General features: G+C 36.4%; 1 protein-coding gene across 1 annotated transcript in view; it reads right to left on the minus strand.

The window, feature by feature from the left end:
• Positions 1-625: 625 nt before the first annotated feature.
• The window catches only part of stt3b (STT3 oligosaccharyltransferase complex catalytic subunit B), a 51,711-nt gene continuing 35,526 nt past the window's right edge, over positions 626-16,810 (minus strand). The window contains exons 6-16 of the mRNA XM_039650818.2: positions 12,484-12,582; positions 12,169-12,315; positions 10,536-10,584; positions 6,643-6,797; positions 5,809-6,020; positions 4,935-5,122; positions 4,685-4,856; positions 4,352-4,525; positions 2,600-2,713; positions 2,244-2,450; positions 626-1,235 (exon numbers count right to left, since the gene is read on the minus strand). Of these exons, the coding sequence (XP_039506752.1) occupies positions 1,155-1,235; positions 2,244-2,450; positions 2,600-2,713; positions 4,352-4,525; positions 4,685-4,856; positions 4,935-5,122; positions 5,809-6,020; positions 6,643-6,797; positions 10,536-10,584; positions 12,169-12,315; positions 12,484-12,582 (1,598 nt within the window). The 3' untranslated portion in view covers positions 626-1,154. The remainder of the gene's footprint in view (positions 1,236-2,243; positions 2,451-2,599; positions 2,714-4,351; positions 4,526-4,684; positions 4,857-4,934; positions 5,123-5,808; positions 6,021-6,642; positions 6,798-10,535; positions 10,585-12,168; positions 12,316-12,483; positions 12,583-16,810) is intronic.

Below are 16,810 nucleotides of genomic sequence, written 5' to 3' on the forward strand. Positions count from 1 at the left end.
GGATGTTATAATGTTAAAAAAAAAAATGGAATATTCACACTAAAAATAAGCACTCTCCACCTGCATGCTACTCAGTAGTGGATCCACATTAAGGTGAACTAAGACAAAGTGCATTCAGGCTAGTAATGCAGCATTTTAATAAACCTACAACTAATTCAATTCACTCTTTGTCCTGGCAGACAGTTGTTTAGGAAGAGGGGGAAAAATTTAGATTTCTAATTGGCCCAAAAAAAAACATCTGATCTTCGCAAATGTGTGAACAGGAGATGCCAAGCCACAGCGCCCCCTCTGGACAAAACACATGAGCAATAAAGAAAATAAAAGCGGATTCTTCTTCATTTGAATTTAGAATTATTGCATAAAATCTTACAACCAAATAGAAAAACAAACCAAAAACATTCAAAATTATGTAACAAACAAAATTATATTCAAAAATCACCACAACAGTTAAACATTTACTGATAATCGAGTCCTTTGCAGTGTTTGCCTTAGAAAAAAAAGGAGAACCCCCATCCCCCAATTCAGAGCCACAAAGAACCCACTGCATTGTCACATAGAAACCGGGTTTGTCAGATAACAGTTAAAACCAAGAGAGCATTTTAGGGGCTGTCGCACTGCAGACGGCTCCATTTTCCTCAGACTTTATTTTTAATTGGTTTTTATAATCAAAAGGTAACAATTTATCACAGGCTCTGACAAGACAAAAAAAAAATCTCTTTGGTGCTCCAAGGTTCACTGAGCTTAATGAATTCATATTAGTTGGTTGTTTTAGCATTCGGTTGTATTATATCAAACTGTACCACAAAAATTGTGCCTGCTGTTTGAGACACGGGCAGCTCTCTCTCTTCACCAGCATATTCAAGTACAAAATAAAAAGCAAAAAAAAAAAAGAAAAAAAAAAAGAACACAAGACCAAATTAAGTCCAGAGTTGTCAGATTAAAACTGCGGTGCAGATCCCCATCCTCCAAACGCTCATGGATCCTCCGCATCATCACGGCAATCGCAGGACCTACAGCCTCCAATCAAACATTCTCAGGTGGGCGGCGCCAGACAACATGTTTGTTCTTCTTTTTGATTGGTGGATTACTTACTAGTTGCACTTGTCCTTGTCTTTTGTTTTCCTTTTTCCATTCTTAACGTTTTCATTCAATAGCTAAACAGACTTCTTATTCAGTTTCTTGCCTTTTTTCAGAACCAACTTGTTTTTGATGTATCCCCTCTTCCTTTTGGCTGTCTGTGAACCAAGAAAACAAACAAGTTAAATACACTTGAAATAACCGATCATAACAGGCAATTGTATAACTACTATTTAATAAAAATTTATTTGATTAATTAAATGTTTTACGTATTATTTAAAAGACTACGTGGTAGACCTTAAAGGGATAGTTCACCCAAAAGAAAAAAAAAAAAAGTTAAATTCTGTTATTATGCCAGGAAGTGGCGACAAATGTGTTTCAAAAGGTTTGTCATTGAATCATTCATTTTAAAGATTTATTCACAAACGCTAAATCGAAATTGACTCGCATTCAAATTATTTTGTTCAAATAAATATTTTTAAATGAACCAAAGCAATCAATATTGTCAATAGTTCTAATGATTTTTTTTGTTTTTTCAGAATCGTAGAATTACAATCTCCTTTTTACCCACACAAAAAAAATTGTGATTCTCCGTAACCAAACGGTTGATGGACACATGTGGGAAAAATACTATGGAAGTCAATGGGGTCCATCAACTATTTGGTAAGCCATATTCTTGAAAAGAACTTAATATGTGTTCAGCAAAAGAAAGAAATTAATTGGCTTTATGCACAGCTGCACTACTTCCTGAACTTCAGCCAGCTCCTTGTTTCCTGTCTGGCATTATTGGACAAAAGTTGATTAATTCAGGTGTGTCTAATTACTGAGGTCAGGCACACCTGAATTAATCAAGTTTGTCCAATAATGCCAGACAGGAAACAAGGAGCTGGCTGAAGTTCAGGAAGTAGTGCAGCTGTGCATAAAGCCAATTCAGGTTAAGAACAACTGGATGGTGAGTAAATGACAGAACTATCCCTTTAACAAACATTTTGTGTTAAATAAATGATTGATTAATCATTCAAGCCCATCAATTAAGAACATTCCGGAAAATGACTACAAATGCCCCTATTAAGCTTTAATTCTTTTACGTATTAAAAACTCTCAAGTTCCACAGTCTCACATCATTAAATAATGATGCTGTTCTAATGGAATCTAGAGGGAGGAACCTTTTTTGAGGTGTACTTCTGCTTGGCTGCGATGTTGCGGAGCTTGTGGTCCAGAGCCTGTCGGTTCTCTTGCTTCTTCACCCTGTAGATGCGCACCAGCCAGTGCTCAGAGGTAAACGCCTCCTCCAAGTGTTTCAGACGGATGTCCTTGTTGCCGATCTCTGCGTTCCGTGTCCGATCAAATCCAGGGGGTGTGCGGAAGTCCAGCTGTGGGAGAGGTGTTTGCTGTTAGTTTTGATCTATATACACACACACACACATTACTACACTATCAGAAGGGCACAATGGTGATAGTTAAAGGATCAGCAACACAATTAATGTATAGACCACCTGAATTAAAAGGAAGCATTACTCACTTGCATTTCCCCAAAGCGGTAGTAAGACATCTTGTACATCAGGCAGTTGAGCAGGGTGGGAGAGCCGGCCTTATCCACTCTAAACTCTCCCTGTGGTGTGAAGTAATCACTTTCCTACAAAAGAACAAAAAGACACCTCAAAAAACAGCAAATATCACAAACATATGATTTATGTAGAATATACATTTCTCACTGTGGGCGACATGAAAACCCATCAATGTCTTGAAATGTATTGTAAAAGACAGTGAATGTTACATAAAGCTTTATTAATTGCAGTAGCGGCGGAGCGTTAAAGAGGATTCATTTAGAGATTCAGCATCTCAGAGAGAGTTCACGTAACAGTCTAACAGCATGATCAAACCCTGTCGGAGAAGCTCATTCGCTCTACTGCACTTCTACAAAAGCACTGGTTTCTGTTTTCAATCCCAAACCAAAGTTTTTCACATACAGATGACAATGTCGTCAACGTTCACACGGATACACGAAAACAATTAAAAATGCTGTATTATGCTACCAGGCCAGTAGTTGGCGATGTCACCCATGGACTGAGTAACGTGTTTTCACAAATTCACATTTTTTCAGTTAACACTGTGGTGATAATGGTTTCGTTTTCAAAAACGTGCACTTGTCATGTAAATGTACAGCCAAAATGCATGAACAGTTTTCCGGCCTAGTTGAAAACAATGTCACATGACATGAACAGAACCTTAGACTAAAAAAAAAAAACTTGCATGATACAATACAATTAGTTCCCTAACCTTACCTTTACAGAAACACTATTCTGAGCAACAAAGGGAAATAAAGTAAAAATAAAAACAATATACTCAAATAAAATTATACATTTTTAATTAGACAAAAAAAAAGATCATAATTGCTATTGAACATTTTTTTTAGATATTAAACCTAAAACCGTATTCTGGACAAATGTGGGCAAAACAGTTTTGATTTATTTTTTCATAAGATTTATAAGTTTGCCTCCTGAACACACACAATTTTTGTGACACGCTTTCAATTTTTGAAAAAACAAAAAAAACAAAACTCAATCTTGTATTTGGGTCAAAAATGGGCACCCATAGAAATGAATGGGAAAAACTGTAATTTAGAGCATTCTAAAATAAGCCAAAATAAGACACCAGGTGACAGCAAAGTCACTTCATCTTTAGGTTTTAGCTCTAAGAACTTATTGGAATGATTTTTTTTAATGTAGTTAAAAAAATGAAAAAAATAAAACTACATAGTAATTCATTTAAATAGAAATAATTTACATAGAAAATATGGTACTTTTTGAAGTAAATAAATTCAAAAAATACCCCCAAAATAAATAAAAAAAAAACACCATAAATGGATAGACAAAACTTTATCGAAGACAGTGATAACATTTATAATAAATTAAAATTAGGATCACACCTGAGTCCTCCGTGCCCACATTTGTCCACAATTACAGGATTAAGGGCAATAAAGTGAATACGGTTTGAGGGTTAAATAAAATTTAATATTTTTTTAGCCGACCTTGTTTTTTTCCTCTTCAAACAAATCCCTGGCCATCTCTAATCTTTTCCTTTATTACAAATTCAATAAAGCAATAAAACAACCAATTCCCTTACCTTTACAAATACAGTATTCTCAGAAAAAAAGAAAACTATAAATTGCTGTAATATATATTTATATATAATTGCCCATCCCTAATCTATAATGATTTCAAAATTATAGCACACTGGACATACAAAAGCAAGGATTGACATTGACACTGACCCGGATATCTTTAGGATGCTCCCCCTCAGCGATGCGCACCATCCACAGGAACTTGTTAATGTCGTCGCCTGAGTATCCAATCACTCCCCCGAAGATGATCAGAACGTAATCCACATCCAAGGACTTCATTATCTCATAGGCTGCACTCTCATTGGAGGACATGGCTTTACCGACCTGCACAAGGAACAGAATATTGATGGCGGTCTTTCAGTGTCCTCAAGATGGCGCTACTGAGACAGAGCTCCGATACCATATCAAAAGCAGGTCATTTCTTCTTCAACATTTAATCTTAAATGATAGCAAAACAGACCCCATAGTAATGTCTGTCCTCACCAGTGCTATGTGGCTGTTATTCCACGTGTTGTTGTCCACCAGCGTGGTGCGGTTGGCCATGCCGGCTATCTGATACCCGTAGTCCCACCAGGACATGACTCGAGCGTGTTCATCTGTATTCTGCCTGAGCCAGTAATACGCTTCACGGAAATCATCCAGAATGTTGCGTGACCTGGAATCAGGAAAAATCAATAACTCCCAATATTTCTTCTTTTAAACAAGAAAAAAAGCCACATGAAGGTGCTCTTACCCGTCATGGTTGTATGATGCCAGCACTACACTGGGACTGGAGTAGGCGTTGCTGGTGACCCACGTGCAGTGCACTGCAAACATCATCAAGAGCATCAGCATTAACATGGTAACAATGCTTTTGATGTTGGGGCCCAAACCCTCTTCCGGCCGGTCCTGCTCCGACACGTGCTTTCGGACTTTGCCGGCCTGCAAACGCACATGGACACACCAATCAAACAAAATACAGATGAGCTACAAACAAGCTACCCACCAATCACCATTCTGTTCCCAGTAACAAAGCATTTCCTATAAAGCAATCTGGTCTGGTGTTCGATCTCAAACTATTGTCAAAAAGTAATTACAGTTGTTAACTATTATTATTATTATATTCAATTTAAAATATTAGTTATTAATAGTTACATAAAATGCTGCAATATTATATATCCCAAATATTACAAAGTTCTTAAACTAATTGGCATAAGAGGAATCACAAAGATTGTAATAAACATAATATACATATAATAAACATTGTTGTTCTTTCGTCGTTTCAACTGCTATTAATTTCCTTTGGACAAATGCGTCTGCTAAATGATTAAATGTAAATGCAAAAATAGCTATAATACTCATCATTTCGATTTTATTTAAAAGGTTTATATTATTTGATTAATAAAGCATCATTATATATTTAATATATAGCATAATAATAATCATAAGGACAATGATACGTTTTATAAATATTTAAATGCATGAACAATGACAATAACAATTATATTTTATATATATTATATAAATTCATTAATTTGGTACCATGCACGTTTTTGTAAGGCAGGCTTAAAACTGCTACATTTTATCCACCAAGGTGTCCTTGGCCTGACCTTTGACCCTTCACTCACCTTATCATAGAGGTTCCCCTGATTCCTCTTGTCGTCCTCATCACTGCTGTCCTCAGCCGGCGGGTTCTCGCGCTTCATATCGTCGCCCAGGTAGTGCTCAAACACACTGGAGAAGGCGATGGCTGACAGCATACACACCACTGGGGTGAGTGTCAGCATCAGACGCACCATCACACCAGCAAAGTACACTGCGCTGATGGCATATAGAGCCACTAGGGGGCAATGGAGAAAACAGCCGTTATGATTCCAGAAGACAATGTAGCACTGCAGTGTAGTGCTTATCGTTCTGTACTGGATAACTCCAGAGAGAAATCGAAAAACACGGAAGTGGGCCTTTAAACACGTAGCAACATGTCGTCTGTTCAAGTTCCCTTGTTTATTCTACCGAAAGACTTCAGTGACTCCATGACAGCCATTGAAAAATAACATACTCGTCTGGGGACTGAGACTAATTCAATGCATTCTGTTCCCAAGCGCCTCCACAAATTGAAATGCTCACAGCAGACATCAAATAGCAGAGAGTGTTCAAGAAAAAACAGGATACAATCACCATTCACCACATTTTAATATTGTTCAGAATAAACAGCCTGCTGAGAGATTAAAGCTCGAGAATGTTTAATCGCACTTCTGGAGACTCAAAATGTAGTTGTTTATTTAACAGAAAAGACAATGGAATCTACCCTGATGACATTTCATATACTTTTAATCCTATAGATCATTATTTTATGAAGGCTTTTATAAACGAAGGCTTAAAATGATTCCAAGGATGAATACAGGCAAGAACTGAACACAGGCACATCTTCTGGTGAATGCAATGACATTACACTTGCTCACCAAAGACTCGCTCATCGTTGATGTTCTTGATGCAGAACCAGAGGCCTGCTGGGAAGGTGCAGACCAGGATGTGCAGGTCAAAGAAGAAGGAGACCCAGGTGGTGGGCTGGTGCTCTGACACCGATGCGATGATGGGGATGTGGATCTTTGCATATCTGAGGATAACAAGCAGGGATGGCGATATGTAAAAATGTTGCAAATGAAGCTCACATTAACATCAAAAAACTAAGCTGGCACAACCCAGGTGATGTCAGACAAAAAGAAAAAGGAAGAACAAAAATGAAAGATTACAACGACCAAAATGAACGAATCTTTTCCCGAGTCAATTCGTATTGAACCAAATGACACGAAAAAAAGAGTTAAACGAGTTCGAACAGGAGAGTCACGAACGTGCATCACAGAACAGAGCAAGGCGACCATTTGAGCTTATAAAACTTAAACTTTGTTATTTATTTATTTATTAAATGAGCGATCGTTACGCTTGATAAGACCCTTATTCATCGTCTGGAGTCATTTAAAGCCCTTTGAACAGTTTGCATTAAAACCGTCTTTTGGACCTTGAACCGTTTGGTTACCAGTAAAGTCCATTATATGGAGAAAAATTCTGGAATGTTTTCCGACGCGAATACTTTTTGTGCGAAAAAACAAACAAAAATAACGAGTTTATTCGACTATTTATTTTCTTCCTTGTAGGCCAGAACGAGACTTCCTTAGATTTCCACGACGCATGCGCGAGAATTGCGATCTGCTCACACCAGCTTACACTACTTCAGATCGCAATTCTCGCGCATGCGTCGTGGAAATCTAAGGAAGTCTCGTTCTGGCCTACAAGGAAGAAAAGAAATAGTCGAATAAACTCGTTATTTTTGTTTGTTTTTTCGCACAAAAAGTATTCGCGTCGCTTGATAAACATATAGTTGAGCCACGGTAGTCACTTGGGATATTTAAACATTTTCTTCATTGACTTTCTGGGCCGTCAAGAGGCAGTCCTTTAGGAGCCAATGTGGTAGTTATACAGCTCTCAAATTTAATCAAAAATATCTTCATTTGTGTTCCGAAGACGAACGAAGGTCTTACGGGGTTGGTACAGCATGGGGGTGAGTAATTAATGACTTAATTTTCATTTTTGGGTGAACTAACCCTTTAAAAACCTTAATTTCTTTTCGACTGAAGAAAGACAAACATGGACATCTTGGATGACATGGGGGTGAGTAAATTATCAGCAAAAGTTTTTAAAAAAAGTGAACTACTCCTTTAAACAATGTCTTTTGGGCAAGCGAAAACCTCTCAGTTTGTGCTAAAACAGGCCTGCTTGTTGTAGAGTTGCACTGCTGTTCTTCCTCTCAATGTTGCTGCATTACTGCACTCAATTTTGGTGACTATCAGTGTTCTAGTGATCATTATCTGGCGACCTGACCTTCCGAATAGGTGCTGACTGAAACGCAGATGGCTGACTGCGCACAGCGAGAGCTCGACAGGACTGTGGGTCTCCCTGCAGAGCTGCTGCTTTAAGGGAGTTACACATTTATGAATTTATGATGGGCGACGTTTCACTGAGGGCAAAGAACAAAAAGCAAATGGGTTTTTGTGGCTGCAAAGTAAAAAGGTACATACATTGCCATACCGGCAGGGCTCCCAAAATAATTGAATAAATAATCAAGATTACTATACAGGCCTATCAGCAATGACAACCTCTCCTAATGAGCATGTTTCAAGGTCCACAGCTGTTTGATCTGTTTCACTTCTGTTTGTGATGATACACAAATTTAAGTCCTGGAAAGTTGTGTCACAGCAGAAACTTACACCATACTTCTAGTAACACCCAAAATACACTGCAAGTGAGTGATGTGACAAAACTAGAACGCTTCATGAGAACTCGCACTCAACTGCACAGCTCAAACACTTGCAGTGACAGCTTGATTGCAATGGGATGGGAATGTTCTAGCTTTTTCAGCTTCCAGTGTACATATATTAGTTTTAAAATAAGCCATTTTTTTCATGCAGCTAAGAGAGTAAATGTGACCAGGTCTTGATCTACAGATGAAGAGTTCAGATGCAAAAGCTTCTAAGTGCCATTTGAATTTTTCTTCTAGAATGATCATTTTTATCAAGCTTGTATATTTAAGTTCAGTAATTTCACTTAAATTGCAATGAGGATTACCTATTAATTGTCATTTAAGTGAAATTACTGAACTTGAATATATAAGCTTGATAAAAATGATCATTTTAGAAGAAAATTTCCAATGGCACTTAGAGCATCTGAACTCTTCAGATATAAAATATCTAAAAAAGCAACAAATTACTTGAACAGTTCAGGATTTTACCTTCTTTAGTTTTTAAATGGAAATGTGTGTGTCTTGTTTGGATCCCTTTTCATTTTGCATCAAAATCAATATGATTTTGTTTATATCAAGCCTTGTTTTATGACCGATAAGATTTTTTGGCATTGTGACAATTTTCTGAACAGTTATGCAGATTTCCCCTCAAAATCTGATTTCTAGAATACAAACAAATCAATCAAATTGTAATGTAATCTAAAAAAGTATATAATTACATGTGGCTGTTGTGCAATTATTTATGCTAAACTACATTCCCATTTAATAATAAAGAACACGATATTACAGTAATGAGAATTATTGGAAAAAAAAAGGGAAAAGAAAAACATTATGGTGATGAACACCTGAAGGAGAAAAAAAAAGTGTGACCCAGACATTGTTTATATATTAAACTTGTATATGAAGTTAACCTCACATTATAAAGCAATACCACTGTAGCAGACAAAACATATCGTGAGATTCAACCAAATTATTAAATCAAAAATTGTGATTTATATTATGATTCTGGGGTGAAATATGACCAAGACATTTCTTTAAGTCCCCCTGTAGTCAATTGAATCCCTTGAAACTCATCTTTAATTACCAAAATGACATATTTATACTAGGGCTGTCAAATGATTAATCGCATCCAAAATAAAAGTTTGTTTTTACAAAATATACAAAATATATGTGGGTGCACTGTGTATAATTATTTCATATATATATATATATATATATATACACACATATACATATATATATATATATATATAAATAAATACACACACGCTTGTATATATTTAAGAAATATTTTCATGTACTGTATATAGATTTAGATAGATTTATATATAAATATTCTATATATAAATAATATTTTTTTCTTAAATATACATGCATGTGTGTGTATATTTATATATATACACAATAATTATACATAGTGCACCCCCATATATTATGTAAACACAAACTTTTATTTTGGATGCGATTAATCGTTTGACAGCCCTAATTTATACAACATATTTGTATATAGAAGAGAACAAGGTAGATTTCAAACTGCGTGTTTGATACGGATTTTGGTTCACTGCAGTTTTAAGGGGGAAAATACTCAGCAATGGTGTTGACTGATGAATTCACACAAGGTCTGTCTTTAAGCATAATTGAAACACCACATAGACATAAATAAACATTAAAAACTTGATTTTCACCACAGGGGGTCTTTAAGATTTGTGAGATTAAACTAAATTCTATTAATCCCTCAAAAAAATGTTTTTACAATAACCATTTCAATTTGTCAATGGCATACAATTTGCCACATGCTTTTGCACTAGCAGCGGGGTTTCATTGGTGGTGTGAAAGAATATCAACTGAATGAAGCTATTCAGACATAATTTAAGTCGGTCTAAGAACCTGCTTCCAGATATAAATCACGCTACTTGAGCCAGTGACAAAATCAGCTCTTTTGTTGTTAAGCCATTGAACAGGGTGTGCTAACGAGCTATTAGCAACTACTCATACGACCAAGTAGTACCCCAAAAAAAAGAAAACAGAAAAGTGTTCAGAACTATTCAGCATTCTTACCCGGTGTCCCAGAGAGAGTAAAAACGCCCACTCCAAGGAGCAATGTACCCTGAAAAGCACAAGAACACAACAGAGTGATTAAACGATAACAGGCACACGCAAACCACCCGACCATTACTGACTCAAGAGCACTTTCAAGCAGCTTCTGAGGCGCTGATGAGCTTGGACTACGTCCAGTGAACCTTAATACCACACATACAGCCAGCAACATTTTCAATTAATCTGCACCGTGAGACTGCACTCGGTTTGAAAAGCAGTGTGGTGAGCGGAGGGAAGTGTTTAATGAGATCTCAGAGGCCTTCTGCAGACGAGACCCTGCAGTAGAAAGATTAATGAAAGCCTCAGGTACGACGGGAATACAAGCAAATCACCCTGACTTCATATATGCCGGCAGAGGTGTGGTGTTAAGAGCCTGAGGTCATGAAGTCACGCTGTATTCAGGTGAGAAGTTAGAGAATTGGCTGCGATTATTTCATTGGATGCGATGACATGGATGTTTTTTTTTTTCTTCCCTCACTGAAAGTTGCTTGGTTTGGATGATTTAGACAAGGACAGAATATGAAAGAGATTGCCATCTCAATGCCATCAAGGGTGATATGTTGAAGGAGGGGGAAAAAAAGTGTTTCATAGTCCATCAACATTGTGTCCTCTAACTGACAAGTAAACAGCATTGAACCTTTTTAATATTACACTGAAAAAATAAACTGCAAATCAGTCAAGCAGGGCGACAATTTATTATGGTGCAATCTATTTACTGACAATCTTGCAAAATAGTGGGGAATTAAAAAACAAAAACAAAAAAAATCTTCCCATGACTGTTGAGACCTTTCAATAGAGAGTGGGGTAAGATATGTCAGTGGATAAATCTGTGCCAGACCCATCAAATCAAAAAAGGCATCATTTTTAACATGTAACTAAATATCTATATAGGCCTCACCATAATCCATTTACAAAATTGATAATAATACGAATTTTTTAACATTGATAATAATAAGAAATATTCTTTGAGCAACAAATCAGCATATACGAAAGACTTCTGAATGAACATGTGACACTGAAGACTGGAGTCAAATTAAGCATTGTCATAGAAAAAACAACATTTAACATGTTATAATTTAAAATAACTTTTTCTATTTTAATATATTTCCTAATATTACTTTTATTCCTGTATTTATCAAATGAATGCAGCTTAGGTGAGAATAATCGTGTGACTCATATAGATAAGATTATTATAAATCTTAAACCCAAATGATAGTATAAATGGTTCACATTCCCGAATTACACGTTTAAAAGACAATTAAAAAAGGATGAGTGGGTGGTAAGGCTATCTTTTTTTCATGTTTGTATGTAATAGATCATTTCTTATATTTCAGGATGTTTGCAATCATCTGATATTAGAATATTAATTTTAAATATTACTCCTTGCCCAAAAGGATGCACAGTTTACCCCACTCTCCCCTAACTAATATCCAACCAAAGACCTATTTTAAGTCAGAATTTTTGGCAGGAAAAAAAAAAAAAAAGTCCCATTTGTGGCCGAAGTTCACTTTGAAAATTAGTTCAAAATTCAATTTTTATTCAGAGATTTTTAAATAGTACAAATGAAATGCAGCTGTTGTCCTTTTACACTCACCTGTGTAAGTCAGGTAAATAACAGTGAGGAAAACCACCCCTGCAGCCATAGAAACGCCCAGAAAGAACAGTGTCTGGAACTCCTGCCTGGTCAGTCTGTCCTTCAGATACTGCAGAAAGGCGTAAGCCTGAAGTAAAGCAAATACACCTGCAAACGCAAATGATCCATTAGCCCATTTACTCGACTCTCACACACGGTCATGAAGGACTGCTGCTGATTGGATGTGATGTAAATGATTGTCGTCATGACTATATGGATTTGAGTTGAGAGTGCTGCTTTTAAATCAGTGTAAATGAGCAACAGTAATGAACTTACCTGCTGCAGCCATGTGCTCACTTGTCCTGATGGGCTGGAAGCCTACGAAGGGGATCTGCATGGACAGCACCAATCCCACTATATAAAAGGTGCTGTAGGCTGAGATAAAAAGAAGTAAAGAAAGTGAGAATAGCCCTAGATGGTCACTGATGGTAAAAAAAACTAACTTTTATTATGTGAACACTTAAAGGGATGGGTCACCAAAAAACGAAAACTCTGTCAGTATTGACTTGTGTTCCAACCCAGTAGGACTTACTCTTTTCAGTGGAACACAAAAGGAGTAATTCTGAAGAAAATGTCCCATTTGCAGTCTTCCATGCAATTACAATGAACAGTGACAGATGGGGGAGTCTGTCAAGCTTAAAAAAACATGACACAAAAGCACCATAAAAGTAACTTGAATATCGTCTATAAAACTTTATTTCCAAGTTGTCTGAAGACTTGAAAAAGTTATGACTTTAATCTTAGCCTCTTCCTCAGATAACGCTATTATATGGCTTTAGAAAGACATGGAATGTAGCGCATCAGTCAGCTTTTATTGTGCTTTTGCATCCTTTTAAATGCAACCAGCTCAATTTTTCAAAATATCTTCTTTTCCCACATATGTACACAAGTCATGCAAGTCTAGTACAACATGAGGCAGAGGAAATGACAGTATTTTATCATTTTTTGATAAACTATCCATTCCTCTCCCTGTGACCAATTGATTAAGTTCATCGACTGCAAGTCACTTCTGTTACCATTCAAAACTTCAAGACTTTTTTGGAAAGAAATTAACACTTATTCAGCAAGGAGGCATTAAATTGATAAGTCACAGAAAATATATATATTAATAAATTTACAAAACATTACAAATGTAATTTTTTTTATTTAAAAAACAAATCATGAAAAAGGTAAAAAGACAAATTCCCACAAAAATATTAAGCAGCAACTTGTTTCAACATTGAAGTAAAAGAAAGGTTCTCAAGCAGCAAATCAGCATATTAGAATAATTTCTGAAGGCTCACGAGTCACTGAAGACTGGAGTAATGATGCTGAAAATACAGCTAGCTCTGATCACAGGAATAATATTTAATGGTTTTAAAATGTAATAAACAAAAACAATTAGTAATATTTTCAATATTACAATTTTACTGTATTTTTGATCAAATAAATGCTTTGTTGAGCATTTGAACAGTAGTGTAATAATCCATAACCATGTTTAAAGAATAAAGGTTCACTTTGCACTCTCCTAATGCAAACAGTCCAAATCCTGCATTGAGGCACTTAATATCGTTAGTTCCTTATGATTAATTGCCTGAGTTTCCCCATTTGCAAATTGCTAAGATTCTCTGCTAAGAAAACAAATGAAAAAGGTCTCTTTAGTTTAAAGCACCGGCACCAAGTTTGCAATGTATGACTGCTAACTGACATGAATCTATTTAATGAATTCCTGATGGTCCTGGATTTACATTGAGTGCATTTACATGTTCTTAACCCAATAATGCTTTATGAACATGTGTAGTCACGTAAACGCATTAAACCATTTTCCTCTATCGCCGTAAGGTCATAAACAGCTTAAGAATAAACCCTTCGAGACGCCCCGATTTCTCCCGCCATGTAAACACCTTAACCTGCATTCTGTCGGCTTATTGAAGTGTGCATGTGTGATGTATATGACAAAAGCATTCTAATACGGTAGATTTAAGCACATCCAGAAACATATCGCAAACTCCGACTTTTTCTTGACTCAAAACATACCTCATCTCATGCAGCCAAAGGACCAGTGGTGCATTTGTAGAAACTTCAAATACGAGAGAATGAGTGCAAGTTTCCCGCTGACATTCTGACATACTCTAGGGTTTTTAATGCTTTATTTAACATCACAACTCGCATATTAAACAGAGTAAAATATATGCTTACATTTTGAAATCACAGGGCAATACCCTGTTTTATCAATACAGTATTGCGGTTACTTGCATTACCAAGTTTAACAGACACAAAATCAACAAAGAAGCTATTTTAGTGCACAATATACATATGTTCCTCCATTTCTAAACCAGCTATCATTGTGTTTCCAACCTGTCCGCATATTACCCAAAGTGACGAATACTGCACGATAAATACAAAATGGTGAGAAAACACCGACACACCAGTGATGGAGAGCAGACATTCTCAGAAGAATGGCAACCGCAACAGTCTGTCACCGGTGCAATACTTGACTGACAGCTCTGTGAAGTGGACCTCTACCTGAGAGACAGGTGTTGACAGCCAGTCAGAAGAGAGGTCCAAGTATGAATGTGGGTACATGAGATGGCGATACAGCTGCGCAGCAGAGGAAACTGAAGCCGCTTGTGACAAAGTGACTGAATGAGCTGTCAGTCTTTGAGAAGCATCAATTAAGGGCCAAACTGGAACATGTTCACTCCAAAATAGGATGCTCTAATGAGACAATTCACGCATGCCCCCATCCAGACACACAAACACTTCCTCATTCATGGGCAGCTGACAGGCTGTTTTGTGAAAGAAAAAAACCTCTGAAAAGGAGGTGGTGAAAAGCAGCCATTAAATGGGTTGATTTAATTAGTGACAAAATATTCAGGGTCTAGAGTTAAACAGGACTCTCTGGAAGTGGAACTACAGACCAGAAGAGTCTTTTCCCTCTTGCATTGGCACCTATAATGGGAACCCTGTGGTGATGTCAAACTCACTTTTGACCTGAAGGATTTTACTCATAATATAAGGAAAGTGCTTTTGAACAACCAGTTGTGCCAGCATAGATAATTATGTATGTAAATATGATTTTTAGTGAGGTTTTATTGATGGTTGAAAAAGAGAATGGATGGATGAATTTTATATTGTATATTTTGTATTGTAATTCCCCTGCTCGGGGACTGCAGATGAAAACTAGCTTAAGCTAAATCTGGTGCAAAGCATCTTTAATTAATGTTTTTTTGCACATTGTCCCTGCTGAAATAAATAAATGAAATGTAATCTAGTTTGTGTTGTTTCTGTGCATGACCCAATAGTAGCAATACCAAGGACAATGATGGAAGACACTCTTTTAGACACATTTTTGGTTTTGTGTTATTAAGATGAGACCTGGATAGGCGACATTGACCAATCAAAATCTCTTCGGATAACGTCAATGCACTCAAAACTATTCTGACATGGACTACTTCTAAAGTTTCTGAAATGTGCATTACTTCCTGCAGTGGGAAAGTGGCTAAATTCTCAACGAGACATATTATATAACTAAAATCTGGTCCAAATTAGACACCTAATGCTGTGTGACTGTCAAACAGCACGTAAAAACAAAAACCATGATTTGATGCAGGTTTATCTAAGATGTAAAACAACAGTGCAATCACATCAGCATAAAGTCCAGGGTCTCTAAAGTCCTGAAAAACATTTCAGATTTTGATGACTACCTCAAAATAAAAAAATAAATAAAAAATCAGATCTACTTGTCAAGTAGAAGATCTTCAAATCAGATCTACACTACTGTTCAAAAATGTATTTTAAGAAATACATAGGCCTACTTAAGCAAGGATGTATTCATTTGATAAGCAGTTGCAGTACAGACATTTATAAATGTTACAAAAACATCATTGTCTCACAGGAATAAGTTACATTTTATAATATATTAAAATGTGTCTTTTGTCCTTTTAAATTCTAATAATATTTCATAATTTTACTGTTTTATTGTATTTTTTATCAAATAAATGCTTTCTTGGTGAAAAACATTTCAAATAATCTTACCAACCCCAAACTTTTGAACGATAACTTCGTTTAATTATTACTAAGAACCTTAATTTTATGTTATTTTTAACCTGGAACACCAACTTTGTAAATCATTGAAAGTCAAGCATCACCCAGCCAATCAGTTTGGATATGATTTCCAGATATTTCTAGCTATTTTTGAGGGTAAAACAGTCTTTAAACTGTTAGGCTAGCAAAGAAAACATCACTCTAGGCGGAGACAAGGTGCAACAGAAATGCAATAACCAGATCCCACTGGTTTTACACCATTCTCCATCCATCTCTGAACATGACTGCTGTTCTTTGTTCAAGCTCTGGCCCCATAAACTGAGAGCAGTGCTACTTAATCTAATCAGTATGATCTATTAGGAGAGGTAGCAGTGATACTCATGTGGAGTCGGGCCATGGCAAATGTGTAGTGGGACCTGCGGCAAGTGCAAAAACTTTCCAGAGCGGAGACAAACTGAGCTAATACACAACATCCATCAGTAGCACATTTCGCACAGGGCAGCTGTGCAGAGTGTGAGAGGCTAATAAAGATTTAAACAAAATTAGCCCAGTGGCACAAGGCCTCATTCTTTTATCA

The sequence above is a fragment of the Pimephales promelas genome, chromosome 12 (assembly GCF_988280905.1).
Source record: "Pimephales promelas chromosome 12, fPimPro1.hap1.1, whole genome shotgun sequence".
Classification (NCBI taxonomy): Eukaryota; Metazoa; Chordata; class Actinopteri; order Cypriniformes; family Leuciscidae; genus Pimephales; species Pimephales promelas.